General features: G+C 51.0%; 1 protein-coding gene across 3 annotated transcripts in view; it reads left to right on the top strand.

Annotated features, from left to right (window-relative positions):
- The window catches only part of GPSM1 (G protein signaling modulator 1), a 69,010-nt gene that overhangs the window by 14,698 nt on the left and 33,573 nt on the right, over window positions 1–20,739 (top strand). For 2 of the 3 annotated variants that reach the window (XM_034067435.1, XM_034067434.1), the window contains exons 2-9: window positions 7,543–7,764; window positions 8,244–8,379; window positions 8,669–8,811; window positions 10,287–10,410; window positions 11,365–11,480; window positions 11,748–11,903; window positions 14,073–14,181; window positions 16,211–16,337. In XM_034067435.1, the coding sequence (XP_033923326.1) occupies window positions 7,543–7,764; window positions 8,244–8,379; window positions 8,669–8,811; window positions 10,287–10,410; window positions 11,365–11,480; window positions 11,748–11,903; window positions 14,073–14,181; window positions 16,211–16,337 (1,133 nt within the window). Of the gene's footprint in view, window positions 1–4,311; window positions 4,476–7,542; window positions 7,765–8,243; window positions 8,380–8,668; window positions 8,812–10,286; window positions 10,411–11,364; window positions 11,481–11,747; window positions 11,904–14,072; window positions 14,182–16,210; window positions 16,338–20,739 lie in introns of those variants that run through there. The other variant, XM_034067433.1, reaches the window with a different exon arrangement.

The raw sequence follows: 20,739 nt of genomic DNA, 5'->3' as shown, positions 1-20,739 counted from the left end.
ACTCTTGAGCGCTGATGCTGCCATCAGTGAGTGGAAGAGGAAGTCTGGAGCCAGCACACAGACCCAGCAACTTCCAAAACTCCCTATAGTTTTCCCCTCTGGATTCTCTGTTTCACACCCTTATCAGAAGACTGCAGTGAATATAGGTTCATCTTGGTACACCCTGGAGCTCCAAACACTTCTCAAGCAGTAGTAAGTGTGTGTGTGTGTATTCCTATTTTCAGTTTGGGAGTCACTGAAAGGACTCACTGCAATACCAGCACCAGTGAAAGTGTGTGGAGTGGAAACCTGCAGGTGTACTGGTGGCACAGAGCTGCCTCTGCAGCACCTCATGTGCTTCAGGAGATGTGAAGGATGCTGGCCCAGAGGCTTGGAACTAAGCTGGGAACAATGGGGTGCATCGTTTATCTTTGGCCTTTCCTCTCCAAACAATACAAGAGGTTTGGTTTTCTTCACCTCACCAGTAAGGTGATGTGTAGGTCAAAGTGCCCCAGGGGTTCTGCCTGCCATTGACTGGAGGGAAACCAGCTTCTGTGGCTGTTTCAAACTGGTGGTAGTCATACAAATGCCAGTGTAATTTCACATATACCTTTATTTGTTTGTCACCCTTCCCTGCCAGCCCATGCTTGATATGGAGCCTTGTGGGGAAGCTGCCTGTCAGGAGGGAACGGTGGGAAGCAAGGGGCTGTGCTTCAGGGAGAGCTGCTGGCAGGGAGGAGAGGCACTGCTCTCCGTGCTGCATAGGAGCTGGCTTGGGAGGGAGCTGAGTATCCTCACTAGTGCCCTCCCTGCAGAACAGAGCAGGTTGTTAATGGGTGTGTTGATAAGGAAGTAGAGCAGGGGAGGATAAGTATTGAATAGGAGGAGCTGAGTGATTGATAGGTCTGGAGTTGTGGCAATGTGATGATATTTAATGGTATTCTCAGAGCTGGAGGGTCATCATTTGGGAGTAAGTGAGATTGAAGAGCTGTGTATGTGCAGGTGATTTGGTTGCTGAGCCCCCAGCCTGCTGATGAGAAGTGAGGACCCTGCCCTGGGGCAGAGTAACCAGAGAGCAGCTCCTCAAAGCACATTGTGAGAGTGCCCCAGGCAGAGCAGAGCAGCCTGCAGGCTGGCCCAGGGCTAACCAGGCATGAATAAACTCACTGTAAGCTTGGGCTGTGCATTGGGAGGATCTGGGATCATTTTCATCATGTAGAGAAGCCCACAAAAATAGACCCTTCCTCAAGTGCATTGTGGGCTTTGGCACAGCAGAAGCATGAGCTGGTTCCATGGGATGTGAGCATCTGCCTGTGTAGGGAAGGGGAATGAACCATCCCTGCGGAGCTGGAGCAGCTCCTGCCCTGCTGTGTTACTCCATGGTTCAGTCACTGCCTGCTCTCCATGTACAGTACAGTGCTGAGGCTGGGAAAGGAGATTCTGGAAGGGGGATAAATCTCAGCTTGATTACAATCTTTAAGGATGTGCTGGCAGTTAATTATTTAAATGCATTTTTAGTTAAGCAGGTGAATAGACAGTTACACTGAGCACCTGCCAGATGTGATCCTCTTCTGGTTGGCAAAGAGTGTGTAACTGCCCCTGTCATCAGTGCTCTGAAATGACCCATCCTTTCCTATGCAATTCAGTCAGGTTGCAAGTAAGATAGTAAAACCTGCTCCTTCATTAATTCATATCAACAGGTGCACTAAGGATTTGGGTTGTTTTACTACTGTTGGTGGTTTTGGTGTTGGGTTTGGTTGGGTTTTTGTTCCTGCTGTTCCTCCTGTCTAAAAGTTTTGGGTTTTATTCCTGCCTTTAGAACTACAAGAGCTCTGGTTTTTGAGTTTTGCAATTACCTCCATTAATATGAATCAAATACCTGTGTGTGTATAAATAGATATGTATATGTATTTTCTAAAGGCAGCTTCACCTGGTTTCTTCCCTTTGAGGTTTCCAATATGTAAGGCAGCAGACAACTGTCTCCTGGCTCTGTCTTGACGTGATTATTTTCTGTGTAGCTCGATGGATTTGCTGTCAGCAGGGTAAGTGCTGTGAGCACAGCAGCCCTGAGCCTGTGAGAGGGAGGGCTGGAGTAAGGCATGTTTCGTTTCTGGACACTGCATGGTCTGCTCCATCTCTGCCTGCCTGGAGCAGACTGGGATGCAGACCTGAGAGGTGGGATGGTGCTGGGTCCTTCTCTGCTTCTGTGGCCGTATCTCCTGGCTGCAGGAGCTACAGCAGCCGTGAGCTTCAGGTCAGTGCTGCTGAGCAGCTCTTGGCTAAAGACACTCTGTCCTGTTGCTCTCCAGCCAAGCAGGGGGAGGGCAGTGTGATGATGTCCCTGCAGTGTTGTTATCTTGGACTGTTTGGCAAGGGAAACACAAGATATGGGCTGGAGTAGGGTGTTGGGCAGTCTGACTGTAGCTCTAAGCTTTGGAACACAGGTTATGAGTGGTGGTCTCCCTCTAGGGACGTATATCATCACACAGGTCCTAATTACAGTGCTGTTTTGACAGCAGTCACAGAGATCACTGTAAATGGCATTGAGAACACCTCACACTCCTGGCTTTGGTCCTCACTTGGCAGTGTTCTTGTCATCCCCAGTGCTCCTGGGACCTGTGCTGCCTCCTCTGTTTTGCTGTGTTGCTTGAGAACGTTTGATGTATACAAGTCCTTCAGTTTTGCCTGTGCAGCTTCTGTAAAGGAATGCTTCTGCTCTTTCATTCTCCCAGCTAGCTTGCCAGGCAGCCAAGTGGCAATCTGTGATAGAGATCATCATTAGCTGCTATCTGACAGTGATGAATGACCCTGGGAAATCTTGTTGTTAGAGGCAATGCCTGCTCTTCCTGTTCTCTCTTTCCACCTTCACGTCAGTTATCCTTTAAAGAAGTTAAAGAGGAGGGAAGGTTGCCCTGCTCTGTGTAGAGCTGGAAGTCATTTCCTCATCCCTGTCACCACACAGTGGAAGGTCACCCTCTTCTGCCTTATGAGTGTCAGAAGCAGCATCCACTCCTGGGCTTGAGATTCTCAGCTGTCACATTGATGGGAGCCAAGTGATGTGCCAGCATTATGCCGCTCAGTTGTTCCTCCAGCAGAGCCAACTCATCTGTGACCAAACACCCGGTTTCTCTTTAGTCTCTTTCTGCTTTTAAGAGATTGTTCTTTTGTTGTGGACCTGGAGTCTGGGATGTGACTTTTGGGAGTACTTGGATGGGATCCTGCCTATCTGGAGGAACACACACATCTGTGAGTGCTTTGCTCTGATTAAGGCTTGTGAACATGAGCTGCTTCAAGTGAGCCTCTCCCCTCCCCGGGTCTCTGCTCACAACCCTCAGTCAGGGATGTCCTGTGTGGTCAGCGAAGGGTTGAATGTGGTGGGAGAACTGTGTAAACCAGCCCCAGCATCTGAGCTGTGGAAAAGCAGCTCATGCTCTGCAGTGTCTCTTCTGAACCACACCAGATGGCCAAGCCATCACCTTCAGCTTGTCAGCAGTAATTTGCTGGCTCAGGAGGGCCTGAATCTTCTTTTCTGGTATTAAGATGTGAATAGTATGTACTTGCTGAGCTGGTGCAGGCCCAGGCATGCCGCATGTGTGTCAGCAGGGGAGGAGGTTAATACCTGGGGGCTGAGAGGTAGAAGGTTTTGCATTGTGGATGGGGGATGGTTTGGAACCCAATTGAATGGGCAGAGATGTGCTCTGTGGGATCCATCTTCTGCTCCTCCCCAGTGTGAGAACTGCTCTGATCATTTCTGGAACTTGCAAAGCTTCCTGGATGGCAGATGGATGAGACCCCTTTGGAGCCTGTCAAACCAAGGAGTGCTTCTGCCCCAAAGTGGCCCTCTTTTGGAGGAACCCTTGGATCTGCACCTGACAAGGAGAGGAAGTCTTGCTACTCTTGTATCTAAGAGGCACCAACAGGAATAGCTGATGCGATGACCCCAGAGGCAAAGTGTTTTGGGAAGAGAGCACTTCAGAAAGGAGGGAGCTGCCTTGTACCATCTCATGGGCTCTTCTAGGGCCCTCTTCCTTTGAGCAGTACAGGAAGTGAGTGAACCAAGACACTCTTGTTTCTGGATTTCAGCTGTGGACTCTCCTATCTGCTACCTGAAGCCAACAGCAGACAAAGGACATTGTATTTCTTAGTGGAAAGAAGACATTCCTTCCTCTAGGTCTCTGGAAAGAAAAGCAATGTTCCGTTCTCCTTTCAGTGACAGCAGAGGGAAAAAATACCCCAGATAAGCACAAGTCAAGATTCCAATAACTTAGTGGTAAGGTTGCCCATGTGGATGGAGCGAGGCCTGGAACGCAGTGCGTGCTGTACGGACACTCAATGCCATCAGCATCCTTAAAACCCCAGATTCTGCCTGTGAGCTTAATGGAGAGACCTGTCTGCAAGATTGTGCCAAGCAGACCCCAGTCCCGCTGCCTCCTGCTGCCACTGGGACTGGAGCTCTGGGGCTGTGTCCAGAAAATGCAGGACCTGCAGAAGAAGAGGTGGGTGAGGACTCAGGTGTTGCTGCAGGAGGAACTGGGGCTGCAGCTGGAGTCTGATAGGGATGGGTTTCTCCTGTTGCTGTTGGTTTTCCCTTTGTCAGTCTGTCCATTGAACAGCGAAATTCCTATAGTCACCTTTCTAGTCTTTTCTGATGGAGCTGTGGCCTTTGGAAGCTGTTGTATGCAGAGTGATTTAGTGTGCTCAAGCTTGTTCATTGACCTTTAGTTGGTTCCTCTGCCCTCCGCGCTGTGTTTCTGGTTGCTTTTAAGCCTGCGGTGCCTGAGCTGCATGCAGAGCTGCTTCCCAAAACCAGCCCTGGCTGTGGGGCCCCGAGGATGTGGGAAGGGCAGGTGGGGTTTAGGAGTGGGTTGTGTTTCTATTAATAACTGGTACCCTGCAGCCTTGTCCCTTCCTGCGGCAGCAGTGTGATGCAGAGGAAAAGCCTCCTCTCCCTTCCCTGTGTGTGTGTTGGTCCCAGCCTGAGCACTGATGTTGATCGGATGGGGCAGGTGCTCTGCAGGGCAGCCTGTGCAAGGACAAGCAGGTTGTAGCTAAAGGCTGTATCACTGGGAGGAGGGCATGGCACTGCCCTGTGCTGTGAGTATGGGACCACCCCAAGAGTGTGAGTGTATGGGAATGTGGCCTCAGGGCACAGATTTCACTGCTGGTGGATCCCACTGGCAAACATGGCCTGAGGGAGATGCCACCCTTGGAGGTGGAGCTGGGTTGTGTTGCTGAAGGGTTTTCTGTGTTGAGGGGACAGGAACTCTCACTTCAAGCTATTCAAATCACACAAGTTTGGCTGGAGCTAGTCTGCAATGCTGAGAGTCACGCTGAGGTGGGTACAAGGTGTCCCTCGTCTGTCTCCAGCCCCAGTCAGCAGAGATCTGTCAATACCTGATGATGACCCTGGATAATGGCTCTAGTGATCTGCAAACCATGAACGTGTCTAGGGACTGATGGAACTTTGGTATCACCCCCAAAGGGTCCCTCTAATTCAACCTGCTGTAGTAGAAGCTCATTCTTACTGACTTCCATGTGGTCTGGCAAGAGGATCAGCAGAGAGAAGTTAAACAGTTTTAGTAGTGACAGTCTGAATATTCCTATTCCCCCTATGAAACAGAAGCTGAGGGACTGATGCTGCACTGGCACTGTGAGCAGCCTCTTTGTGCAAGTGGAATAGCCACCCAAATGGGGCTTTGCAGTGAGCTTGAAATCAGATATTTGTGGGGGAGTTGGAGGTGGGAGCCCAGATGAGCTGCCTCAGTCCTGTTCTCCCTTGTGTCACTCGGTGGTTTGGAGGACAAATGAACAGGGAGACATGAGAGGTCACCAGGGTGTTTGGAGGGAGAGTCCCAAACCAGCTCTTTCACCATTTTTATGTCCATTGTTCTGTTGTTTGGACAGTCCTTGTGGGTTGTCCTGCTCTGGAGGATGCCATTTGGCTGCCAAGCGTTGAGTGTTTGGAGCCATACGGAGCCAGCTCAGCAGGCAGGTTGCCAGACAAATAGGATTGGATTCTAGGCAGTTTCTGTAGTGCTCACAGAGGAACTGGCTTTGTTTCCTGGCAGCTGAGAAAACACCATCCTTCCTGTTTGTAGGGAAAATATATCAGGAATTGGCATTTCATATGCGCATCTCCCCGTGGCCCTCGGCAGCAGGCACAGGCAGTGCTGGTTGTGGGCTAGGCCAGAAGATGCCAAAGCCCAGCCCTGGACCAGGAGGAGCTCTGCCCTCAAGTCAGTGGGCACAGGATGTGTGTGGGGCACAGTGGCAGGTTGTATCCTCAGGGAGAGGAGCCAGAGCAGCACAGGGTGCCCTGGCTTTGCCAGCACATCTCAGCCTTGGTCTATAGAGACCCTGGATGCAGCAGCTGGGCTCATCATTAAAGGTGGTGTGGGGGGCTCGGCAGGAACCTGCTACAGGAGATGTCAGCTGAGCTGCTGCTACCACAGTGACAATGAGCGAGTTGTTCTATTGGTGTGGGTACCACAATCAGACTTTCTGCAAGTGCTCTTTGTCTAAGGACAGAGTAGTAACCACCTTTGGATGCCATCTTCTGTCCATCCCTTGCTTTCCTCTCTGGACAAGTGAGCTGTGACTTTCCTGAGCAGATGTCCACCTTTGACCGAGAGGGTTTTGCCTTTTACAAATCCATTGAGCAGAAATAAAAGCCAAACAGAGCCAAGAGAAGTGTGAGCAGAGGAGCAGGAATGTGCTGTGTCCATCTGCCTCGTGAAGGGGCTGACTATGCAGAAGCTTTCAAACACATGCTCTGCCCCCTCTGAGAACTTCGGGTACGTGTGGTCTAGTGGGGACTTAGAGAGCACTCGGAGGAGCACATTTCCCTTCTCTTGAAGCAGCATCCCTGGTCTCACTCCTCTGCTGGCTCACACTGGGCTTGCACTGACAGCACAGCATGTGCCGTTGCCAAAGGTGCTGAGAAACACGAGGGAGGGAAGCTGGGCTGGAGGCTGATGTGCAGTCTGCCTGTGGAAAAAGTGAGAGCAGAGGTAATGAGGAGCAGACAAGGAGCTCTGGAAGCTCAGCCAAGGCTTTCTGCACAGCCCAGGGTTTCCTCTGGCATCCAAGAAGAATGTGCTATGCTTTGGCTGCCCTCTCTGTTACCCCTGGAAGGTGGTGCAGGCATGGACAGTCTGGGTACGTGGCTTCTGCAAGTGCCATGTTGCTCTTGTCATGTGTGTGCATCTTGAGAGCCACAAGCTCTGAGTTTCTTGTCCAGATTCCTCCTGGGAACCCAGGGCCTGACTCTGGCCACTGGCAGATGTGCTCTGTGAATCCGGATGTGTCTTGTGCCTCCTAGGCTGGTTTTTCAGGGGGGTGAATGCCCACCATGTCCACTGGAAGCTGGTGTCTGCAGCACCGATGTGTGCAAGCTGCATATCCCTGAGTTGTTGTCACCCAAACTCTATCTAACCTGGGGTTTGGGGCTGAATGCAGAGAGGCAGCTGTGGATTTGCTTTCCTGGTGCAGTGAAGGACACCATCACATCCAGTGTGGGGCACTGCAGTCCAGCTCTAGAACTGATGGTCTTGCTTTTGGCAGAATGGAGGCATCCTGCCTGGAGCTGGCCCTGGAAGGAGAGCGCTTGTGCAAGGCTGGGGACTTCAAGGCTGGGGCAGCCTTCTTCGAAGCAGCAGTGCAGGTGGGAACAGAGGACCTGAAGACTCTCAGTGCCATCTACAGTCAGCTGGGCAATGCCTATTTCTACCTGAAGGAGTACTCCAAAGCCCTGGAATACCATAAACATGACCTTACCCTGGCCAGGTAAGCATGTCAGCAGCCCTTCATCCTCATCAGGTGAGCGCAGGCTCAGGGAATCTACCCCAAAAATAAGCATCCAAAGCTAGCTCTGAAGCATTGGGTGAATGTCCTTTGGACAACTTGGGAGGCAACTGGAATGGGCCAGCCACCTTCAGAGCAGGGAGGTAGAGACAGGGATGTGGATGTAAGGATGTGGAGCAAGAGCAGGGCAACATCCAGTTCTCCTATCCTCTGGTATTCATTGTAAGTACACCTGAAGTCATTAGAGCAGTTCACCTCATCCAGCAAAATTGGAAGCAAGGATCTGTCTTCAAAATACAGGGAGCCTTTATGAAACATTCCAGCCAGGGGGGTGTGCTGGGAGCTGCTGGATGTGGTGTACATGCCATGCAGTGCTTGCTGCAGCTTCAATTCTGCTCCAACAGGTGGTGAATAAAAGGTTTTGAGCTCAGTAACACCTCTTCCTCCAATCCTCTATGCAGAACCATTGGGGACCGCATTGGAGAAGCCAAAGCAAGTGGCAACCTTGGGAACACACTGAAAATACTCGGACAGTTTGAGGAGGCTGTTGTTTGTTGCCAGAGACACTTGGACATTTCTCAGGAGCAGGGAGACAAGGTAATGGGTTCATAGCATCCAACAGGAAATATTCCCTAGCTCTAAAAATAACCTGCCTGCAAGTCAGTAAATGTGATAAGGTGAAGGTGGCCTTTGGGAGGAGGTGGAGTGTAAAGCTCTTCCTTCTGGCTGCCATCACAGGTCTCCTGCTGCTCACAGCAACAGCTGCTGTGACAGTGAAGATGGGAGAGGAAAATGTGGCTTTGACCATCTCTACCCAGCAATGGAAAAGTCCATATTGGGATGTGAAGTGTAATACCTTGCTGCTCCCTGTTCTTCCTTCCTTTAGGTAGGTGAAGCCAGAGCACTCTATAATATAGGAAATGTTTACCATGCAAAGGGAAAGCACTTATCTTGGAACATGGCCCAAGACCCAGGCTACCTGCCTCAAGAAGTCAAGGAGACCCTACAGAAAGCTTCAGAATATTATGAGTAAGTACTTAAGCTTGGCCAGCCCTCTCTCCTGAAGGGAACAAGGCTGGTGAGGCATCAGTGATTGCTAACATACACACAGGTACTCCTTGGATCAGCTTCTCCTGCTCAGGTCACAATCTGCAGCTGTGGTGCCCCTGTTCTGCTGACAGCTTTCAGGTTACCCGAGCTCTGATAACCACTGGCCTGATGAGAGCTGCAGGGGTGCAAGATAACTTGCTGAGTCCTGTTGGACGTATTTCTCACAGGGGGATTTGTTTCCTGGGCCACTGAGGATGTGGGAGCTCTGGAAGGTGTTCACTGCAAAGAATGAGTCTGTGGGCTCAGCACTGTTAAAAATGAGGCAGCTGAATGGGATTTTGTGTTGTAGTGAATGAGGAAGATTCCCCTGAGATGCCAAGTTAAAATGGCAAATTCATCTCGAGAAGGATGAGAGAGGGGATGCAGGCTTTCATAGAATCAGAGCTCAAATTCATCCCAGCTAAAACCCACTGTAGTTTAAAGTATGATCATGCAATGAAGTTCAATAGTCTGCTCCCTCTCCGAGCTGTATTGGAAGCTACACTATCAGCTCCTGCAGCCCCTGCTGCTCTCTGCTGGCCTTAATGAGAATGGATCCCTCGGTGTCTCCATCACTGGGACCACAGACTCAGGGGAAGAGGTTTTCTCTTGCAGTCCTGCTTGTCCTTGTCGTGGATCTGTAGTTTATTTTGCTTGTGCCATCCTTCACTTTCCTAAACAGCCTCGAAGATCAGCCTGTCCCACGCAGGGAAGTTGTCAGCAGACTTCTGGGCAATGTTTTTCTCCTCCTACTTCAGAGTTTTGCTTCAATAATGCTGGGGGTTTAGGAGCCTTTTTAGATGGAGTGACAAGATCTCATCTCCATCCTCTCATATCTGAGGATGTGATAGTGCCTATATATAACTCGCCATCCTTTTTGCTGAGCATGGTGCATGTAGCACAGGCAGTGGGTAGGTTTGTGCTGGCTGACAGCTCTGTGTGTGCTGTATGTGTAAAGGGTGGAAAAAACAAGGTAAAATCTCTGGGATGCTCCATGAACAGAGCCCTGGCATGGGACTGGATCTTGCCTCTCTCCTCAGGTTTGGCCGTGTCCTGCTGTAGGTAATATCCTTTCTCCTGTGCTCCTGGCTCTCCCCTGCACAGTGAGGTGGTTCTTTCTTACTTAAGGTGGGATCCTGTCAGCCCATGTGTGTGTGAGCACTTGCGTGTGCCTGGACACAGCCATAGATTGTGTGAAGTCGAGAGAGCAGCAGGGACTTACAGCACTGGATCTACACAAGTTCCTGGAGCTGGAGCTGCTGTGGATCACCAGACCTCCACCTGCCGATGGGTGGCTGGGGAGGGGAAATGCCTTCTCCAGGGTTAGCTCTCCTTTATGGTGTGGGTTTTGTTGCTATGTCTCCTGCAGAGGTTTGCCTGTTCTCACCAAATGTTACTGCTCTGGTTTGTTTCAGGAGGAACCTGTCCCTGGTGAAGGAGTTGGGGGACAGAGCTGCCCAGGGCCGTGCTTATGGCAACCTTGGCAACACCCAGTACTTACTTGGCAACTTCAGTGAAGCTATAGCCTTCCACAAGGAGGTAGGAGACTGCTGTGCCTTCTCCCTGGGTGCAGGGGCTGTGAGTGAGTGTAGGAGAGAGGCTTTTCTTCTCCCCACAGCCCATGAAGTCCTGTGTGTATCCCTGGGTCTGGCCCTGTTGCACTAACTCATGTTGAGTAGTACCTTACACCAGTCACCATTAGCACCTGATGAGCAGCTTGAGGGAAGGGTGCTGTTGGCTTGGAAACCAAAGGAGGTACCCAAGGGCAAGTTGCAGCTGGGCCTGGCAAAGCTTTTCTGCTCTTAATTTGTATCCTCCTAGATTTTAATAAATTCAAGCCATGAATTTAATTAAGCTGCTGGAAGAGCAATTGATGAGGAATAAATGATGCTTGTAGAACATAACTCTCTGTAAAGCTTTGCAGAGGGAGGAAGTGACACAGTCCCTGCCCCAATTCAAATGCAATTCAGCTCCTATTTCAGTTTCCTTGCAGTGGAGGGTGCTCAGCGACTTGGAATGTCAGCCCTGTCACAGCTCTTGTGATTGTTAAATGCTGGGGACAGCAGCAAGCAGTGCTGTGGGAGAAGGGGCTTGGAGAAGGGCAGGAAAACTCTAGCATTTGGGACCTGCATGTTAGCCTCATCAACCACATCCCTTCACAGCCTGACCTACAGCTCTCTGTTCTCCTGTTTATTCACCCGTTGAAGTATGTGTGTGGCACCTTTTGCATTTTAGCTAGAGAGATGTGTACTGGCCAGGCTGGAGTAGGACTTAGAGGAGGATGTGATATTGCTACCACTTCTCAAAAGGCCCTTTCTGATGCTGAATTGCACAAGAGGAAGATTTCCTGCTGCATCCAGCCCCAGCAGCGTGTGCACCACTACCTTGGTGGGTGGGAGCCTTGCAAACCAAGATCAATCTCCCAGCAATGTTGCTGTGTAGCACAAACCTGGTAGTGTCCAGCCTGTCCTCAGCAACCTGTGTCTGCTGCAGCGCCTCGCTATTGCCAAGGAGTTTGGGGACAAGGCAGCCGAGAGGAGAGCCTACAGCAACCTGGGCAATGCACACATCTTCCTTGGGAGGTTTGACATCTCTGCTGAGTACTACAAGTAAGTGACAGCAGCTGGGGCAGACACACATCCCCTGGAAATCCTGACCTGTTGCAGTGAATTCACAGACTTAGGGGGATGAAACAAGGGACCTGGAGGCCAATTGCATGTGTGGTGCTCAGCAGTGATGAGTAATGCAGCCACTTGATAGCAGTGTGTAACAGGCACCAACCTCAATGCAGTGCATGCTAAAGTGGGACTTTCCTGTCACCTTGCAAAGATGCCCTGGAGTAACCAGGTCTCTTCGTTCCCACTTCTTCCATGTAGGAAAACACTCCAGCTTTCCAGACAACTCAAAGACCAGGCAGTAGAAGCTCAAGCATGCTACAGTCTTGGAAACACATACACACTGCTTCAAGACTATGAAAGAGCCATCGAGTACCATCTAAAACACCTGGTGATAGCACAGGAGCTGGGAGACAGGTAAGGAACTGCCTCAGGAGATGGTGCCTTTGCCCTGGTGGGTTCAGAGCACTGACCGTTCCCTGTTCTCTGCTGCTGGGGTGAAACAGCAGTGATGTGTACTCTGTAAAGTAGTTAGAAATCTCTCAGAACACAGATCTTAGTCCTATCATCTGTGGAAAAGTACCATGATTGACACCTCTGTTATGTCATTCCAACCTGGAGATTGTGCCCTGAATGCTTTGTCTGCGTGGGCTGAGTGAGGTTTCTAGTAAGAGGTAGCTGAACAAAATGCATTGTATTTGGTGCTTTGTCACATGGCTACTGCTGCTTTATCCCAAAAGGGCCCTAGAAGCTTCTTCAAGTCCACAAAAATGTACCAATCTTAAGAACTGTGTGCTTGGGGCACAGATACCTGTCACTGTGTCCTCCTGCTGGGGGGTGATGCTGGAAACTTCCATGTACAAATGACTGATGTTACATAGAGCCAGTGAAGATCATGTGCTTTGCTTCTTGGCCTCCCAGAATCCCAAAATGGTTTTGGGTTGGAAGGGACCTTAAAGCTCATCCAGTTCCATCCCCTGCCATGGACTGGGACACCTTCTGCTAGAGCAGCTTGCTCCAAGCCCCTGTGTCCAACCTGGCCTCATTCCTTCTTTAGGAGATTTGGCCTTTTTTAACTCTTTCCTTTTTTAAATATATATTTTTGAGAGGTTGGTTCCTTCCTCCTCGATGGTCTCTGTAACCCCAAGAACCTTCTTGCAGCTGAAGTGATTTAGCAGCCCTGTGTTCATTGTTCCAGCTGACGGCTCTCGGGAAGCCTGGATGTCCTCCACTAGATGGAGCAGAGACATTACAATGGGGGATGAGTGGCACTACCCAGGATATCTGAGGCAGAATCTGCTTAGAGAAGGTCTAATCCCACCCAAGGGTGAATCATGCTGTGGGGGTGCAGGCCTGTGGGCTCCTGCATTCCTGGGAACACACCCTATGAGCAGAAGGTATTGAACAGGCTGACAAGAGGAACGTTTAAATGCTGATGAACCCGCCCAAAGCCCTGCCAAGGGAGCTGCAGAGCTGCAGTCATGCTGAGCCGCCCCCCGCGCCCCCGCTGCTTTTTTTATCCCTTGCCCCCCACATCTGCTCCCCTGCAGAGCTCAGCACGATCCCAGCTGCAAACAGATGCTGGGACCTGCTCCAGAGGCCCTGGGAGCCTGGCTGGGGGCTGCAGGGTCCACGTTCACCTGCAGGCAGCAGCCCTGGGGGCTGGTGTAAATAGGTTGATATTTGGTGCTCTTGCAGGCACTTTGAGGTTGTGCATGCATCTTGAGTGATGCTGTGCTGGGGTTCAGCAGGAGCGTTGCATGCTGCAATGTTCTCTCCTTGCCATGTTCTTGCTAGCTTAGCTCTGGGCTGCTGTTGGACAAAAGGGCTGGAGAAGAGGAGGCTGAGCAGAGACATTATTACAGCCTTCTAATATCTAAAGGGGCTAAAAGAAACCTGGAGAGGGGCCTGGGACAAGGGCCTGTAGGGACAGGCCAAGGGGAATGGCTTGAACCTGACAGAACAGGGGAGACTGAGCTGAGCTCTGAGGCAGAAGCTGTTCCCTGTGAGGGTGCTGAGGCGCTGGCACAGGGTGCCCAGAGAAGCTGTGGCTGCCCCATCCCTGGCAGTGCTCAAGGCCAGGTTGGACACAGGGGCTTGGAGCAGCTGCTCCAGTGGAAGGGGTCCCTGCCCATGGCAGGGGTTGGAGCTGGAGGAGCTTTAAGGTCCCTTCCAATCCAGTCCAGGCTGGGATTTGATGTCGCACATCCTCTTGATGCATTGTGCATCTCTGGAGGGGAATCTGCTCTGTGTGAGGTGGAAGCTGGACAGGAGCTGTGGCTTCTGCTTTCAGGGTGGTGCTCACAAATGAAGCCAAACCTCCTGGGCTCTTCCTACCCTGCTTAGCTTTTGCCACTGCGGATGCAAGCCTGCTTCTGAAGCTACTGCTCATCCCCTGGTCTTGCTGACCTCAGCATCAGAAGAGTTGAAGGTGTCCAGTGCATTTCATGTTCTTTGGTAGAACCTTACCATGGGTGAAAGCATAGCTTGGAGCTGGCCTGGCTGTCAGTGCTCTCAGAGGAGGCCCCAAAAGGGCTGCTGGGTTCTGCCCAGCATTTCTGTGGTTGACAGTTTCCTGTTTTGCAGGGTGGGAGAAGGAAGAGCCTGCTGGAGTCTCGGAAATGCCTATGTCTCCTTGGGGAGCCATGAACAGGCTTTGCACTTTGCAAGGAAACATCTTGAAATCTCCCAAGAGGTAAGAGGAGCTGGTTCAGATCAGAGGGAATCGGTCCCCCCTGTTGAGAGGAAGACTTTGTTTTATACCAGTAAGTTCTATTACTCTAGTTTTTCTCCTGCTGTAAAGGCTCTGGAAAGCCTTTTCTATGTGCTGTGTCAGCTTTAGGAACTGCAGAACTTGACTGGGAAATATTCTTTTAATGGGAGGCTCCCAGCCTTCTCCTTCATTACAGCTGATCCATTTGCTGTACACTGCTTTTGACTGATGCTCCTGCATGAGAAGGGACTTGGGGGCTAGCTGTCCAGTCTGCTGGCTGAGGTGTTGTGAACACAGCTGGTGTGAAGGAGCTCAGATACCTCTTGGGACCCAGTCTGTCAGTAAGACTCATCTTCCTGAGCACAAGGCTGTGAGATTCCGACTGAGATGGACCTCGTGATCCCACTGTGGTATGGTTGGATTTGCTGGCAGATACCTCGACAAGGTACTTGCCTTCACCCAGTGCTGGGATGCTCTGAACCTGCTGTGGTTTGTGCTGCAGTTGGAGAAGTTGCTTCCTCATAGTGGAGCTTGTGGGATCCCAGTGTTGTCCTGGTGCAGTTGGTTGCTGATGCTGGATGAGCACAGCTCACCCTGTACCACTGCCCTGCCATGCGGGGCCTCATGCATGCAGATCCTCTGGCTCTCACACATGTGCTTGCAGCTTTCCTGGCATAAGAACATAGGCAGTTTTAGGTGGCCCAGAAGTACAGAAAGCCAGAATTCCATTGTTTGCTCTTTGCAATGAGGAAATGGGCTGTGGGCTCTTCGGTCTTCCCAGATGAAGAAATTGCCCTGCTGAAGCACTAACTGAAATCACCATGTGTAGGCCTTTGTGTGCTCCTCTTTCTTGTGTTTAGCCTTTAGATTGGCTAAATCTCAGGGTAGGTCCTGCCAGTGTGCTCCTCTGATGCTGACAGGGCCCTGAAGGTGATCTGGAATGTGTGGCAGTCAGGGAAGCATCAAGGACTGTGAGACCGAACCAGGACACAGTAACTTCTCTGGAGATGATGTCAACAGCAAATCTCTTGTAATTGGTGGGGGATTTGTGCCTGATAAGCTGTTTGATCTGCCTCCCTTTGGTGCTGGGGCTTTGTCATAACTAATGTGGGGATTTATGACTTTGTCCTAGGCTGGCTCACACTGCAGCCTATCTCACAGGACCACAAAAGAGCTATTGCAAGGCATTTAATGAGGAGTCTGGCCTCTCCAAGGGAACAGCCAAGGTCTTCCTCTATAACAAGCTGCTGCTCTGAAGCTTCAAGGCTGTTTGAGTGATCTCTGTGTTCACTGGTGATGTGCAGTACAGTAACTTTCTGCTTTGGTTAAACTTTGAGGAGGCTGCAGCAGCATGTCCTGTGACTTCCCATTGAAGCAGCAGGAGCCATTGGACAGATCTCTTCCTGAAGACGTAAATCAGCTTCCTTGGATGGGAATGAGTTAAAATTTGGACTCTAATGGGTTCTGGAGCCTTGGGTGGGCAGATCACTAGGAACAACTCAAAGCTGTGTGGATCAGAGCCAGGAGAGAAGGGCTTTCAGAGCATCCAACCCCAAGTGTGGCACTGCCCACATGGCTGGTAGTAGCGTGGCTGTCTGGTGCTCAGTAACTATGGAAATACTGGAGGAAGGGGGCTGAAAGTTTCAGGGCTCTTTGCCAAGCCATATGTGGCTGCAGAATGGACCAGACATGGAGGTTTAGCCCTGCCCCAGTTTTGTAGCAGTGGGCGAGCTCTGCGCCTTCAGTTCACTCTATGGATCTCCAGAGACTCATGTTTTGTGGTGCAGCCAGTACATAGCACAGCACACATGGACCCTCTCCCAAAGCATCCCTGAGGAACAGCTTTAGGGAGTTCCTTTGGTGTGAAAGCTGGGCTGTATAATCTCTCTGGGTGTCTCCAAGCTCTCTTTTGGGTTTGCTCTGATATGGGCCTGGCAAACCCCTTTGTTAGTGGCTCTTTACTTAGAGCCTGTGTCCTTTAACCAGCTGCCCTGTTGGTTTCCCCCTGCAGATCGGGGACCGGAGTGGTGAGCTGACAGCACAGGGGAACATGGCCCAGCTCAGGACAGCCCTCGGCTTGGGCCCTGGTGAGGAGGACATGGGGACAGCTCATCACTATTCTGGCTATGAAGCACAAGGTGAGTTTCTGGGCTTTTGATGGCATTGAAAGGTTTCCTGAGAGATGTGGTGTGGTGCATGGGGAGAGAATGTGAATGCCAGAGTAAGATGAGGCTATCAAGTGCCTTTAGCAGAAAGCAGACTGTGGTATGTTTGCTTCAAGCTTTCCATAAGCTGCAAGGGCAGGGAAGGATCTGCCCCAAAAAGGGCACAGAATGAGTTAATGGAATTCATCTGCATAAGGAATGAAATTCCACGGTACCAAGCAGCAAATCAGCTTTTGTCTCTTTTAAAGCTCTGCAGGGCCCTGTTAACTGATCTGAGTGATAAAGCAAGCTTCCACAAGGTGACTGGCAGGGATTTTTGGTTGCTCTGTTCTGACTAGCACCCAAGGAGCAAGTGTCCAGCACGGGCTGAAGGCAAGTTGTGAGCATCATCATGCTGGGTGCTGTCTCATGCCTGGAACACCCTCAGAGATGCCCAACTTGGACATGAAGATGTGGCAAGGCTCAGTCAGAGCAGACAAAATGGGTTCACTGACTGCCCTGGGTGATTCTGCCTTCACTCCTGGGGAACAGGAGAGCACAGCCACATCCTCAGCACAGCACACAGCCAGCCCTGGTGCCTGTCCCTAGCTTGGGGATCCTCTGCCTACCCTGAGCCTGCCCAATGCAGGCTTCTGGCATGGGGCACTTCCAGCTGGTTGCTGTGTTGCTGTGGACAGACTTGCTAATTCACACAGCTGAAACTGCACCCCAGGAGGTGCCCACTGATTAAATGTGGCTGCACAAACCAAGGTCATGTTTTCCCAGGCCGTGTGTTCTCTTTCTTGTTGGTAGAACTGACGTAGAGAAGACGATGCCTCCTGGTAGGACTGACGTAGAGAAGATGATGCTGGGGTTGAGGCAGGGTGTTCTGGGAGGAGAGGGCTGGCTCTGTGTGCTTGCTGTCTGTATTGATCTTGAAGGTGTAGCCATGGGTAAGGAGCCAGCATGTCCTGCTCTGCCCCAACAGGAGCTGCAGTGGAGCTGAGCTCTTTCCTTTGGGCTGTGTGAGGCACAGCAGCTGCCCCAGCTCCTGTTTTACATCAGCTCCATCCTTATAGCTGCTGGGAAACTTATTGGCTGGAACCTTCTGTTTGCTCCTGGCATCTTGCAGGGGCTTCCTTCTGGTGAATTCTTTTGCTCTGAAAGGGGAACAGGAAATTAACCTTGGTGCTGCTGCTGCCCCTGGGACAGAGCAGTGTGTGGAAGAAACAAGCTGGTGGGGTGCCAGGTCCCTTAGGCTGGCGAATGGAGCTGGAGAGAGGACAGTGCCAAGGACTGTATGGGCATGGGAGCACTGCATGAGGCACGTTGGACTGGGAGGGTGAGCACATTGTGTGGAAGGGTTTGGGCCAGTTTTACCTGGGAGAGGAGCTCTGCAGCTCTGACCACACTGCACAACTGGGAGTGCATGGCCCATGGGCTGCTCACTGCCCTCCAGGGATCCAGATGTGCCTGTGCTGTGTTAACATCTGGAGCCAGCAGTGATTTTTCTTCCATCTGACAGAGCCATGCCTATGTGTGATTGCTGGAGGGTGGGAAGAGGGGCTGAGCAGCTGTGGCACTGACCTCCTTAATGTGTGATGCTGTTGCTCACATTCCCAAGGCCGGGGCTTTCAACACAAGGACAAAGTGTTCTCTGCAGGAAAACCAGGGAATGACAGGGGTTTGTGGTGTGATAAAGGGAGGACCATAGGGACTGGGGCAGGTTCCCCTGCAGAGGAGGGCTTTCTTGCTGGGACCTGGGAACCTGATGGGGAGGTAGAAGTCAGCTTCTCCTGTGCTTCATGTGCTAGAGCTGGGCAGCAGCATCTTGCCAAAGGAAGGGAGTGTGAGTGTTGTGGTGCTGAGCCATGTGCATGCTTTTATACATGCATCTCAGATGCTGTCCCTGTTGCATAGAGACTTAGAGAAATGATGGATCTGCAGGGCAGGCTGTGCCTCCCTTGGTTTCTCTTTAGCTTTTAGTTTGTCTTCAGCTCTTATTCTGAACTTCAGAGGAGGAAAAGAGGCCACCAATGTGCCTCTGAGCCCTTGAGAAGGGAGAGGTATTTAATGTCTGTGAGGAGCTTTGCTACCCTCCTGTGCACCTATTACATTATTAGGAGAGCATAATTATTTATATTATTAATAGCAGCAATTTAGAGCAGGAGGAACATCTGTTTCTGTAATGGGAAGCAGGTGAGAGCGCTGGGGCTCAAGCTGACTTCGGACCCAGCCATGCCGTTTGCTGGCACCAAGTCTTGTGCTGGGGAGAATTTCCAGGGCTTTTCCCTGCTGAAGGTTATAAAATGGCTGCATGTTCACTGGGATCCCAAAATGACCTGGTGGTGCAGGCACGTGATAAACCACATTAACCTCTTTGGATGGGTACCGTAAACCTTCATAGGAAACTTAGTTCTGGGCAAACCTGTCTCCTTCACGGGTTACTTTTGCTTCTGAGTCTTGGGCATTGCCCTCTACTGGGAACCTGCGGGTGGAAGCAGGGTCTGCTGCTCTCCTCTGCTCCTTCAGCTCCTCTTGCTCAGCTCTTTGGGATCTTTATGAGTATTCTGAGAGCAATTGGAGGTCAGAAGCTTGAGCTGGGGGCCAGGAGAGCGCTGGGAAAGTCTTGGGAGAGCAAGGACCTTGCAAAGAAGCACAAACACAGAGAGCTTAAAGCAACAAACAGAAAGAGGCTACAGAGTAACTGAAACAGGACACAAACAAACAGGGGTTGAGTCTGGTTCTCCAAACAATGAGTGTGCCCCTGGAAAATGGTCTTGCTCTTTCAGACACCCAGGACTCGGCTCTGCCTTGTGCTCTGCAGGCAGCAGTGAACCAGGAGCACCCTCTGTGCCACTCCAAAGTGAAAGCTGACTCTGGGCTGCCTTTCTTGTGCTCCCAGCGCATCAGCCTCAGCCGTCTCCTCTGATGGCAGCAGTAGTGTTAGGAGACACCGAGCCTCCATGCTGGCTACTGCTCATCCCCATGTGGGAGGCAGCCATGCTTCAGGTGGTGCAGTGGGCAGCTGAGCCTGGGTAGGTATGAAATCCCACTCCTTCCCAAGCTGTGATCAGCTCTGTGTGGCTTTGAACATGGGTCTTTGCATCCTCAACGCAGTTTTGAGTTTGCCTTCTTCACAGGAATCTTTGAACCCTTGGATCAATTAGACAGGGATAGAAGAAATCTGCTTTTATGTTTCCCAGCCTGTTTGGTTTTGTTTGTTTGTTTGCTTGCTTTAAATATCTTTGAAGTCGCTAAGAAGTGTTTAGTGCTGCTGAAATACACTCAGTTGACCAGCCCTGTATTGACGCAGAGCAGGGAGGCAGCAGTGCCAGCCTTGCCTTGGGCTGGGAGGAAGCCCAGGGACAGGGATGTTCCTTCTCAATGGATTGCTCAACCCTCCTGTGAAGGACTGTTCTGGGTGACAGGAGAGATGTGGCCCCCTGAGAGCAGCATCTGTGCCAGAGGCACAGCCCTGCACACTGAACTGTGAGTGCAGGGGCCAGGCAGCATTTGCCTTCTGTTCAGCAGATGATCACAGCAGTCACATCACGAATGGCTTCAGGATGGAGCCTGCCCTGTTCTTGCCAGTCAGACTGAGCACTGCAATTGGAGTTGCTCAGTATTCAGTATCCTCTACTATATTTAATTCTTCCCAAGAGCTACAGCTCAGCCTTGATCGTTCTAAAAATGAAAGCCTGAGGCTGTGCTGGTGAATTGTACCTGCTTATGCAGGGCTGTGATGGATGAGGTTGTTGATTGAGGCAGAGCAGCTTTTGGCCGAGTGGAAGCAGAACGCAAGTGGCCTGGTTGCTTTACTGTGCTCTAACAGATGCTCTGTGGAGCCTCAGCCTCCAAGCTCGGAGGAGTGTTGGCACAAATGTTCCCAGATAGGCACCTGCAGGAAGGTGTCAAAAAGACCTGAGTCTGTGGTGGTCCTTGCTGTGATGTTAAAGGGAGCAGAGCAGGAATGCCAGGAATGCTGCTTGCATGAGGAGCTGCTTGGCTGAGGATTTAGGACTTCTAAAGGATGCCTCCTCATAATCTTTATATTGATTGTTTTCTAAATGTGAGCAAGCTCTGCTGTTCGAGCTGTTCAATCAGCAGCACTGATGGGGGGATGAACCTCTGAGTCATTTGGATCTAAACTGAGTAATTGAGCCTTTGGTTCATACTGCCCCAGTATTGGCTTTAGGAGGTTTTAGAATCTTCTCAAAGCATCAAGAAGTATTTCAGGTTCTTCTCACACCATGGTCTGCAGCTGAGCCTCCTTCCCAGCATCCATGTGAAGCACAGCACAGGAAATCCTCCATGACTGGAGGAGATCTTGTGATAACGGAACTCAGGTTCTTGTTTTATCTTGATGCCAGGGGAGGCTGCAGGAGTGAGAAGG

Source organism: Melopsittacus undulatus, chromosome 11 (genome assembly GCF_012275295.1).
Source record: "Melopsittacus undulatus isolate bMelUnd1 chromosome 11, bMelUnd1.mat.Z, whole genome shotgun sequence".
Lineage (NCBI taxonomy): Eukaryota > Metazoa > Chordata > Aves > Psittaciformes > Psittaculidae > Melopsittacus > Melopsittacus undulatus.
The sequence above is the reverse complement of the archived record's forward strand: the minus strand, read 5'-3'. Positions and strand labels throughout refer to the sequence as shown.